The sequence below is a fragment of the Natator depressus genome, chromosome 3 (assembly GCF_965152275.1).
Source record: "Natator depressus isolate rNatDep1 chromosome 3, rNatDep2.hap1, whole genome shotgun sequence".
Lineage (NCBI taxonomy): Eukaryota > Metazoa > Chordata > Testudines > Cheloniidae > Natator > Natator depressus.
In genome coordinates, this window is record NC_134236.1 from 134,785,935 (window position 1) to 134,798,459 (window position 12,525).

Sequence of the window (12,525 nt, forward strand, 5' to 3'; positions counted from 1 at the left end):
TGCTGGACTTATTGAGAGATGGTATGTCGGTCTCCAATGTGACGCGTAAATATGGCCGCAACGAATCTAGCATCTGTGCCATCAAGATTCGAGAGAGAGAAATTCATCAAGCCGTGGCATCAAGTGCTCCAATAACTGCTAAGGTGATGAGCCAGGTGTGTGATAAGACTTTAGTGAAGACTGAAAAGGCATTAAACTTATGGCTGGAAGACATGAACCGTAAACGCATGCCTATCGATGGCAACACGTTGCGAGAAAAGGCTCTTCGCCTCTATGCGCTGTTCAAACCCCCCATGGAAGCAGGACAGCCTTCTGATGAGAAGGAATTCAGAGCCAGCCAAGGTCGGCTTAACAGTTTTAGGAACCGCTTCTACCTCAAAAACGTGCAGACTACTGGTGAAGCTGCATCTGCCAATGAAGAGGCAGCAAAAGCCTAACCCCGAACAATTAAAGAAAAATCATAGAAGAAAAGGGCTATCTTCCGGAACAAGTTTTTAATGCTGACGAGACTGGGCTCTTCTGGAAAAAAATGCCCAACCGCACTTACACTTCGAAATCAGAAAGACAAGCCCCTGGCTTCAAAGCAGCTAAAGTCCATGTGACTGTGTTGTTTTGTGGCCATGCGGCTGGGCATTTAATAAAGCCGGGCTTGCTCTACAGGGCTGCAAATCCCTGTGCCCTAAAAGGCAAGAACAAAAATCTCCTGCCTGTGTTCTGGCAATCAAATAAAAAGGCTTGGGTGATGGCAGCATTATTTCTGGATTGGTTCCACAAGTGTTTATTTCCAGAGGTCAGGCAGTACCTCGAAGAGAAAGGTCTTGACTTTAAAGTGTTGCTGATCGTAGACAATGCTCCTGGCCACCCTGCAACACTCCGGTTTGCACATAACAACGTTGAAGTCGTCTTTCTCCCCCCCAGTACCACCTCCATCCTCCAACCTTTCAACCAAGGCATGATTCGCTGTTTCAAGGCACATACACAAGGCTTATGTTCTCACAGATATGTAGTGCTGATCCCAATCTTAATGCAATGGAGTGTTGGAAGTCCTTCAACATTGCCGATTGCATCACTTATATTAAACAGGCAATGGATGCAATCAAGCCTGAAACAGTCAATGCATGTTAGCGAAACCTATGGAAAGAATGTGTGAATGATTTTAAGGGTTTCCTTAAAGAAGTGAAATGCATTGTTCAGGTGGCCAGGCAAGTGGGTGGTGATGGCTTCGTCGACATCCTTGAGGAAGAAATTGAAGAATTAATTGAGAGCCATAGAGAAACATTGACTAACGAAGAGTTAGAGGAACTGATAAAATCGTCTACAGAAGATGAAGATGATGACAATGAACAGGAAGAGCCAGCAAGTTGGAATCTTCATAAATTTGCTGAAGTGTTCCAAGCAGCGAAACACTTGAATGATTTAATTTCTGAATGTGATCCCTCTATGGAACGAAGCCTCAAAATCGCACGTAGTATTACGGACGATTTGAGACAGTATCAAGAAATGTTTGAGCAGCTCAAGAGACAACAGCGACAGCTGCCAATCACCATATTTTTCAAGGAAAAACCACCAGCAGCAGATGAGCCTACGCAATCAACTTCTCAAGCTGAACCAGAGCCGACCACTTCATCTACGACTCGCTCTCCGTCACCCAAGCTCTCCATCACCTCTGTCTCCTGGATAGACATCAAGCCCTGACAACCCCCTGTAATTACCCTCCGTGTAATTACTCCCTGTAATTAAAAATACAGTACTGTAAAATTATATTTTGCATATGTACTCTTTATTATATACTATACAGTACATTACTGTATACATTATACATTTATACATATTACTGTACAGGGTTGAATACACAAAACCATGTACAGTGTACTGTACTTTATGGGCGATTTAAGGGATTTTCAAGAGTAATTTTGACTATAGGCAATTTTTGCCTTATGCGCTGACTTTAGAACCTAACCCCCGTGTAAAATGCGACTCCACTGCACTGTTTCATCTCTAATCCAAACGCCTTGTTCTTTCCCACCTTCACATAATGAAAATGATACTTGTGGAATGCCATTAGTCGCTTTTAGAAACCCAATCTGATTGCCTACAGAGTTCTACTTGTTCTGTGGCTGCCCTTATAGATCTTATTTATTTCATACCAGGTGCTTATTTAAAGTCAAATCCAGGGATTATTGATGCTAGGGCCACAATTTTAATTCTCTTTTCACAGCACTTTGAGTGTAAGTGTCACTGCAACATATATCTCAGAACTTAACATTTGCAGTTATAAGACTCATCATTTTAATTTGTCTTACACTCATCCCTCCTTTCCCTACCCCCTTCCTTTTTCCATCTTAATATTCTAGGTGTGTCTAATTTAGGGCCTTATCCTATGTGGTAGTTTAGGGTCTCCTGACAGGTGTGAGTTTAGGCCACTAAGCACATCTCAGGAAGTGCTCAGAACCTTACGGTAGTAGGCTCTTTATCCAAAGTCTTCAAACCTGGATGCCTAAAGCGAACCTCCTAAATCCATATTTAGGCACCTAAATATAAGTGGCCTGATTTTCAGAAGCACTGAGCATCCACAAATCCCTTTCAAGCCATGGGATCTGGGATTGCTCAGCACCTTTGAAAATCAGGCCACTTATATTTAGGTGCCTAATAAGAGCATAGCTTTAGACACCCTGATTTGAATAGTTTCAGGGCAGGGCCAACATCTTTAAAAAAAAATCTCTTTAAAGTGCCATCCCAAGTTATGCATGCTACAGACATGCTTATCGTTCATCATCATCATCATCACCATCATCAATATTCTTTCAGCGAGGCAGAAGTTAGCATGTCATCCTTTCCATCTGCAGATATTTGTCCAGTCGGCTTTTTTCATAACATAATGCATTATCTCCTCCATTGCTCAGATCCTGAAAGCCTTTGATAACAGCCCTGAAGTAGGAGTATTTTGCTGAAAGCAGACACTCCCACTGCTCACAGGAAATTTGGGAATCCCTGGGAACTATACTGTTCTTTTCAAATCAATTTATTGTAGATTATAAAATAAAACAAAACCTAGCAAGAACATTAATTCTGCTCCTGCCTTAGCCAGGATGGTTTTGTCATAACTTTCTACATAACTTTGAGGTGTTTCAGAACTTTATCTCTTCACAGTGCAGATGTCAAAACCACTCAGTTTCACTTCCCAAGCCTCATCCACATATGACAAACATTCACAACATAAGAAATGCCCCCAATGGAAAGTGTTATTTTATAAAGCTAATCCCAAGGTCATGTCTGCATGTTTACCAATAAACATCTCCAATCAACTATTGTCCCAGAGATGGCCAAGGTAGAAAATATTTGAGTAGGGAAATCCTGTGCAGTGACACTTATGTTCTAGCACAGGGGTTCTCAAACTGGAGGTCGGGACCCCCTCAAGGGGGTCAGGAGGTTATTACATGGGGGGTCGTGAGCTGTCAGCCTCCACCCTAAACCCCGCTTTGCATCCAGCATTTATAATGGTTTTAAATATATTAAAAAGTGTTTTTAATTTATAAGGGGGGTTGCACTCAGAAGTTTGCTATGTGAAAGGGGTCGTCAGTACAAAAGTTTGAGAACTACAGTTCTAGCACATTTTGGCATTTAGTGTTTTTCTTTTGTCCCTGTTAAGCGGCAGACACAATACATTTAGGTTGATGCCTTAGCAGGGTTGCCAGTTTTGGTCGGACATATTCCCAGGGGTTTCATCACATGACATAATCTTTAATTAAAGAGTAATCTTTAATTCTTTAATTAAAGAGTAATCTTTAATTCCTGGAGACTCCAGGACAATCCTGGAGGGTTGGCACCACTAGGCCTTATATGTTTTTGCGCCCCTTCCACTGAAACATCTGATACTGGCCACAAACAGAGAGAGAGGCTATTGGATGAGATGACCATTCAGTTTGCAGTGTGAATTGTATATTCCCTACCAAGCACTGCAGGATTCTGTAATAAAGATCCAGGGCACTACAGCTTACTGCAGTGTTTTCAATAAAGGTTCCTAAAAGTCTTCTTAGTTAAACACTGGCAAATAAGTTGCTTGTTAAAAAAACTAAAACACAGCATCTGACCTGGCTATCACTAGTAAAAATATCAAGTAGCTTCTTCCTACATAACACACCAATGTTACTGACCCCATCTTAAATCAAGATTAGCATGTTTAGGAAGGGGTTTGGTTATAAACTTCTCAGGGAGGAGTTTCTTTGTTTTCTGAAGGATGGGCAGGGGTTGTCCACAAACATCGGCAAAGCGCACTGCAGCCTTCAGAATCATTCCCTGCCAATTGCTGACACAGGCAGCCCTAATGAATCATTCTGAATTGTGATCATGTGCTACCAGCTGTCAGTGAGCTGCCAAAGAGGAAGTGCAGCTTGTTTTCTTTCTCTCACTTTCTTGGTTCCTATGCTGCTGTAGGAAGATGAAAGGAGGAGTAAGCAGGAGCAGAAGCAGCCAAACTTAATAAGCAACTCTTGACGATTTCTGATCTCAAATGGAGGCCTCTGAGTGGGACCCACTGAAAAATGACACCCTGCCACCGACACTGACACCAGCTGTCCCTCCATATGTGACGCTGGGCCTGACCACTGTATATACTGTTTTTTATTCCCTCCTCTTTGTGTTCATTTATGTCCAGCTTTGGCTGGTCCTCCACTACAGGCACAAGAGGTTCAGTTACCAAACTGTCTTTCTGTTTCTGTGCCTATTTTGGGCCTCACTTAGGACTGTGCTCTTTTCATTTTACTTCAAAGATTTTGTCACAGCAAACTCTCTCAGACCCTTCATCTTCTGGCTTCTCTATTGCTTCCCAGTTTGCCTCCAGTTTTTCACACTGACACTGATGAATCTTTACTTCACTCAGGTAAGGAATGGACATTTCTGTGCCTGGGTTGATTAAGTACTACAAAATTGTAAAGCTTTACTTTTTTAAAGATTTGTAAGAGAGATGTGATTTCCTAATGTACCCAGGCAGGGAAAGAAGTACATTTAATGTATTTAATTTGGAACTTTGTGTTTTGGAAGGCAAGTGACAACTACTACAATGAAGCAGCCACCCTGGGGAGAAGCAGTAAATAAATCTGTTGCCTAGTCAAAGGTGACATTTAACCTAAGGCTGAACAAATTGTACTGGAAACCTTGGGGTTATTTTATGGTGGCTGTCTAAAGTGCAGTTCTGCTCAAAGGGACACTGTAAAACCTTCTGGCTCAGCTGTTCTGTGTGCATTCAGAATCATATCGCATGGTTTTACTGACAAAAAATGAGATTTTGTTGTTTACTCCTGATGGCTCTGCAATGCCAGTATGAGTCATTGACCTGGACTCTATTTTTCTTTGTGTATCAGTAATAGAATTCAGAGTGGTAGCCGTGTAATAGAATTGTTAACTAGATTCCTGTTGCAGGTCCAAATTATTATTCTTATTTGTATTACAATAGCATCTGGGGGCCCCAACTGAGACAAGGGCTCCACTGTGCTAGGTGCTGTACAAACACACAGTAAAAGACACCCTCTGCCTCAAAGAGTTTATAATCTGAATAGACAAGATGGAACTGAGTGAAGAAAGTGTTATCCCTGTTTTACAAATGGAGAACTGAGACAAAGAAAGTTTGCCTGACTTGCCCAAGGTCAAACAAGAAACTTGGAGCAAACCTGGGATTCGAGCCTAGATTTCCTGAGTCCTAGTGCCCTAACCACAAAGCCAACCTTCCTCTGAATTCTGCTCTTAGATTACCTGTATGAGTAATGGGTCACCTTCCTAGCATACCTGGACCTTATGGGTGAGCGTGCAGATCAGTCTCCCTGCTTGAACACTCCACTGAGACTACCTATCCATTAGAGTGCAGGTTGTGATGTGGACTACCTATCCATTAAGTCCTAGACTGGGACCGGACTGATTTTTACACACACCTTCTAAGTGGTTCCCCAGAGGCAACAACTAGTATAGGTCTGCAAATTACAAATAATCTTACTGAAGAAAAGAGACTGGCTTCTGAAACCGAGAGCCACCAAATAAGAATTATAAAAACTGCATGTGTTAAGTGTGAGAGCTGATAGTGACCCAAGCTTGCTATTATAAGATGGTGATTCCCTGGCCATTGTGTAATAAATTTGGTGGTGGTCCTGTTTCCACGAGACAAGTGTCCAGCATCACACAAATCCATCGGTCACCATAGTTGGCTCTAAATGGCACCCTTGGGCCAAATTCACACACACATGCAACTCCCATTGAAGTCTTCTGAAGAGAGAATTTCATATCTTGGCTCCCAGCCAAGAAGCTATGGATTAAAAGCATGGAGAATGCATGATGATTAGTAGTATAGGTAATTGATTCCTTTCATCTCAAGGAAAATCCAAAAGAGAGAGTGAGAGACAGAGAGTTTATATATATATATACTCACATTTTCCTTTTACTTGGATTATAACATTGCTGCCTGGTAGCACTTTGAAGCTATGTAATGAGTATGGTCAAGTGCAGTGGTTCTCAACCTGTGGCCCAATCAGCACACAGCTGCAGCCCATGTGACATCCTCAGGGCCATACAAGTAGTATATCTATTGTGTAGATGCAGCCCATGTAATACATAGGGAGCTGCATATGGGGCCCACAATGGTAAATAGATTGAGATCCACTAGACATGGGGTTCTCAAATGGTGGGTGTAGACCGCAAAGTGGGTTGAGAGGCTGGTGTTGGCCCTGGGCACCAGCAAGTCTGAAACCCAAGCCTCATTGCCCAGGGCTAATGTTACAGGCCACCTCCCAGGGCAGAAGCCCTGGGGCTTCAGCTTTGCACGCCCCCGGCCTGGGGCTGCAGGCTCAGTCTTCGGTCCTCCCTCCTGGGTTCATGTAGTAATTTTTGTTGTCAGAAGCAGGTCGCGGTGCAGTGAAGTTTGAGAACTGCTGCACTATACTGTAGTGCTTAGAGGAGGGGACAAAGTTAAGGCTCCTGGGTTCCAGTCTTGACATCAATTGTGCTGTGCCACCACGAGTAAGTCACAAGCTCCCTAGGCCTTACTTTGCCCCTCTGTCAACGGAGTATAATACTGACCTGGTGTTGTGAGGCTTTTAAAATTATATTTGCAAAACACTTTACGAGTAATGATTGAAAGGTGCTAGAGACAAGCAAATGATTACTGTATTTCTTGCCGTTTGTTTCCGTGCTAGTTAATCCCATGGAAAGTCCCACTTGTAATAAGGCTCCACCCAGCTAAAACAAGGAGTTGAGATTAGAAACACAAGCACAGCCATTGTGGGAATATAACCTAATACATGGAACAAATTTATACATTTTTAGTTCACTTTTATTAGTTCTTTGCTTCCAGCCAATGGGGGGATGGCTTGTCTTATAATTAAACATGTTGTTGAGATTATCTTTTTTATGTACACCTACGTTTCCAAGGCAGACAAGCACGAACTAGTGTGAAAGGGGTGGGGAAAGAGAATTTGTTTTCAATAATCACTTTAACTTCACAAACCTGTTCAGAGGCAACTTCCTCCCCCCCCTTGCAAAAGTAGACTGCAGCTGTGCCTCACTGCATGAAAGCCAACTGTTATTTAGTGAGAGGAAAGAAGGTAGCTAGCAGAAGCAAGAAAGATGTGAAGCTCGTAAATGTTCTCCTTTTAAATGAGGGGGTGGGAGGGAAAGAATATTCCTAAATCCTTCCAACTGAACAACAAAACTGAATTAACTGGTAAGAGCTTAAAGATCATTTGCAAAACCTTTGAACTTGAAGGGGAGTTAGCAGCTACTGCTGTCTTTTGGAGTGAAAGAGACAAGGTGGGTGAGGTAATACCTTTTATTGGACCAGCTTCTGTTGGTCAGAGAATCAAGCTTACAAACTGCTCTTCTTCAGGAGTAAGGACCCTTTATAAATAAGGCCTCAACTGTGCCTTAGATAAAATGAGACAGAGTGGCACCAGCGCAGCAGGGGTTTTCCTGAGTTTTGAGCGTCACCTGCAGCAATAAAAAACCCCAAAGGAATTGTAATGCAGTGGGGGAGGTTGTTAAACCTGCTGGACCAGTGAGAAAAGCAGTTACAGATAATCAAGGTTTTGACTGCCACTGACTGGGGTCCTTGGGGTTGAGTGCTGGCTGCCACTTGGGAGTACGCAGACTTTTACTGTGCGGGGCTTTTGATGCCCTAGATATGGAATAGTAGTAAAGGGTGCTAGAAGAAAGCATACGTAATAGCAACGATCACTTCTCTTCCAAACCCAACTGCTGCAGGAAGTGCACATGTTTCCATAAGGAACACAAAGATCCTGCTTCTGTGTCCATTCATTGGTGTCCTAAAGATAGGAAATAATATAACCCACTCCTTAAGAGTAAAGCTTCCTCTGCTTGGAAGCTATGAAACTACATGTCAGGTTAATGTAAGAACAAAACAAACAGCAGGGATATTACTTTTGTAAAACAATAGCAGGATGCCTGCAAATAATTACACAAAATGAGCTAGAGCAACTGATGTATCAGGTAACATATGGTAATATGCATTCCTGCCTCCAAGGGGTGTCTGCAAAACCTGCAGTTCTGCCTGCCTGACATCTGCCCCTCCCAACGCCACAGGTTTATTTTAGCTGTTCAAAACCATCAACAATTGTATAACTCAGCAACAAATATATTTCCTACTTTAATTGAATTCAAGAAATTTCTTATTTGCAGCCTCCCTGGTCGGGGTCCATTTCTTCTCTCTCTCTCTCTCTCTCTCTCTGATCTACATTTGTTGTCACTGACAAGGTTGAACCAATAAAAGCCTTGCGGTTTTGGAGGCAGTCACAAGAACCTAAGAAATCCTTCAAAGTCTGAGTTTAGAGACATAGACTATGGGTCAGCTGAGATGCTAAAAAATTCCCCCCTTTGGGAGGAATTCAGGGATAGGGTGGCATGTTTCATTTTGTTCGGTTATGTTTCAGAGTTTAAATGTAATACTTGCAGCACAGAAGTTTTGGGTGGGGGGGACACAGGTTCGTGTGCAGAGAGGTTGGGTGGAGAGGATGAAGTCAAGCAGACCTAGAGAGATGCTGGAAATCCCAAACCTTCCCCCATTCCCAGGACACATACAAAAAGCTGGTTGGCAGGTCATAAGTTTAAACCATCAGGGTCAGACACTTTCCAAGCATTGCAGATGACTTGAAGGAGGCTGTGTGGTGAGGTGGAGGGAGGTTCCATCCCCAGGGAAGGATGGCTAGATAGATCCAGTCCTACCAATTCAACTCCTCATTTCCGCTCTCCTCTTGGCATCCTGACTGGGAAGTTTTCCCTGCCTCACACAGCTGCCATTGCCCACCAAGAAGCAGCGTTTAGGCAACTGAGGGCAGAGAAAATCCAGTCCAAGGCTTTAAGTGACATAACCTAAATGGAATTCTAATTAATGTGTATGTTATCTCTGAGCAGAAAACAAGGGAAGTTGTTATCTAATTATTTTGTATAGAATTTAACAATGTAATCTAGCCAGTAGGGGACAGAAGATTCTTCTCATTAATAAAAAGAGGCAGTAGAAATCAATACACAATTTTTAAAAAGCTTTATCCAGCACTTATTCATTTAGAGAGCACTTTAAATGTACCCAGTGCTTCCCAGGAGTAACACTACAGGTGGTAAAACATAAGACAATATTCCTTGACATGTTGTATGACATACAACAATGCACTCTATGTGGTGGCTACATTAGAAAAATTAATACCTGCACAGGTGCTATGTCGCTGGTATAAACAGGGCTCAGGTGTTTTTACTGAGAAAATGTTCATGACTTGATGGTAAATAGCCCTAGCCCTGGCTGCACTAGCATCTATGCTATTGCTACCAGCATTGGTGGTAGCTGCTGTATTACAAATACTGTGGAACAAGGTAAGAGTCAATGAGGCAGAGGTATAGGCAGGAGTGGGTGTTGCCAAGTGCTTTCAAGGTGTGAGGACAAACTTGCATGGAACATGGAGGAAGAGGAGGAAGTACAAAGATGGGCAAGTTTCAGAGTAACAGCCGTGTTAGTCTGTATTCGCAAAAAGAAAAGGAGGACTTGTGGCACCTTAGAGACTAACCAATTTATTTGAGCATGAGCTTTCGTGAGTTACAGCTCACTTCATCGGATGCACTTTCCACAGTATGCGTCCGATGAAGTGAGCTGTAGCTCACGAAAGCTTATGCTCAAATAAATTGGTTAGTCTCTAAGGTGCCACAAGTACTCCTTTTCTTTTTGCAAAGATGGGCAAAAGACACACTGCTTCACAGGTCCCTGAAATGAGAACTGATAATGAAGAGTGAGCTTCATGCCTGTGCAAAAGCCTAAGTCCTTTGCACTTAAATCCTATTCTAGCCCTCAGAATGAGGTGTGGTCTTGGATCCAGTTCAATAAAAATGAGTTGGGTCACCTCACACTGTGGCTCTAATCAGCTTGTTTCAAATAACCTGATTTTCAATGTTAAAACTGGACAGAAAATTTCTCCACTGTAGACAAGCTCTAGGAATGAGATTATTTGCTGAATCAACTTGCAACCCCAGGGGGTGAGAGGTGGCTATAACCACCTTTACATACTCCTGATTCTGGGATACTTGTGGTGCTAGAGAGACCTGTGGTGTAACATAGACAACTTTTGATGGGACTGTCTAAGTTATGACAGCTTATCCCTGGCTGCTTATGGGCGCAGAGATACCCAGAATCGCTGCACTGCAGCTCTACCCTTCCTGCCCCAACCCCACAACTGGCATGCCACCTACACTGGGCTTTGCTTGAGTACTTCATCAGAGGACAACCTGCTGCTGTTTTTCCTAGTTTCTGCAATAGAGAATTCTCCCTAGCTGGATCTGAGGTTTCTAGAACCCCTTTACACCTCTCCAGCTCTTACACTGGGGTAAAGGGGCCAGAGTAGGGAGAGATTCTCATCCTAGATCTTCAGTCTTTCAGGGGGGAAAACAAGGACTCGAGGCAGGATATTTATAATGTAGAGAACAATTAGTAGGAAAAAATCTTTAAAAAAATCAACTTTTTTAGGCATGAGAAAAGCAGCAAGGGAGATCACAAGCGCAGTTTTCCTGCTTGCCATTCTCCTGGCTTCTTGGGGATGTCTGAAGAATTTTTTTAAAAGGGTCTCTTTTCTACTTGCTTTCCAGGCTGTTCTAGCCTGGCTTTCCCCATTCTGCTGAAAGACCTTGGGTGACTCAGATGTTGACTAGGAACTTTCTTAGTCCTTCATGGAAGGGGAGGGGCTGTTGAAGCTTTAACAAGCTGATCTTTTCTTCCAACTGCTTGTAGGGTGTTTGAGTTAGACAAATGTTAAAAACAAAAAGCTGCATCTCCACTGGGAAAATCTGTAAGGGCCAGATTCTGATACTCCTACCCACACTGAAGAGTACCTTACTCTGTGACAAGCTGCATTAATTTCAATGGGGCTACTCATGGAGTAAGATACTACCCAATGGCAGAATCTGACCCTCTATTTTTCTGCTTTGGTGACATGGTGGTAAGAATCCCTATGCCCTTGCACTACATCTTCTATTATTACTAGCACCCTGGGAGCTGCACTAGTGCAGAGAAATATTTACACATTTCCCTAGCATAGTTTTAACAGGTTGAATAAAAATCACTGATCATCTCTGATAAAATTCAGATGCAGCTCCACTAAAACGTACAGTCAATCCAGCACAGCCTCTTTAGCACTCTTTCATCTCAACTTACTGCCCTGCAGCATCTACTCTTGGTAAATTCTGCAACCAGTTTTTGTAGGGTAACCAAAGCTAATTAGGGCAATCTACAACCCTGTAACAACTCTTTACATCAGCTCTTAACACGTTGAGTACTACTTTGCTCATGAAAATAATCCTATTGAAATTAATGGTAATGCTTGTGTAAGTGCTACTCCATGTGAGTAACAGTTGCAGTATCGGCCCCTTAGTTAGATGTCACTTGCCTGATCTCTGCAATGTCATGATACTACATGTTCTCCAGTCATCCAGAGCATTGTCTTCCAGGATAAATTGGATAAACAAAAGCTGAATTTCTAGTGCAAAAAGCATGGAAGAAAACAATTTAACCCCCGACCCCCTACAAAAGACCTCTTGGGCCTTGTTTATACATCACAGAGAAGCAAAACCAGGCATAAGCTTTTTGTTTATCTCCTTTAAGCAGCAAGTAAAATAAAACAACATAAACCTGTTTCTGAAGTCCTTTGAGTACATATTATTAGGGGTGCATAGATAATTGAACACAGAATATTATGACACTACTATCAGGGATAATGCCTGGGTTTGTAGGCAGCCCAGACATTTGACTTACTTTTAAAAGATTAGAAACTGTTGCAGAAAATTCTCTAGACTTTCAGATTTTAAATGAGCTATTATTTTTGTAGGGCCTATTGAAAAGCCAGGCTCCCTCTACTGGCTCTAACTCAACAATCACCATCTCCAGAGAAGAGGAGGCTAGTGCACAAACAAAGACATTTTCCATTATAAGAGATATATTCTGTAAATAGCTGTTAAACAAAAAACAGCACATATTATTTCAGCTGTATTTAAAGC

The 12,525-nt window shown here is 42.4% G+C and overlaps 1 protein-coding gene across 1 annotated transcript in view; it reads left to right on the top strand.

Annotated features, from left to right (window-relative positions):
• The first annotated feature begins 4,384 nt into the window (after positions 1-4,384).
• The window catches only part of GPR137B (G protein-coupled receptor 137B), a 42,433-nt gene continuing 34,292 nt past the window's right edge, over positions 4,385-12,525 (top strand). Inside the window, exon 1 of the mRNA XM_074948888.1 lies at positions 4,385-4,879. Coding sequence (XP_074804989.1) covers positions 4,511-4,879 — 369 coding nt within the window. The 5' untranslated portion in view covers positions 4,385-4,510. The remainder of the gene's footprint in view (positions 4,880-12,525) is intronic.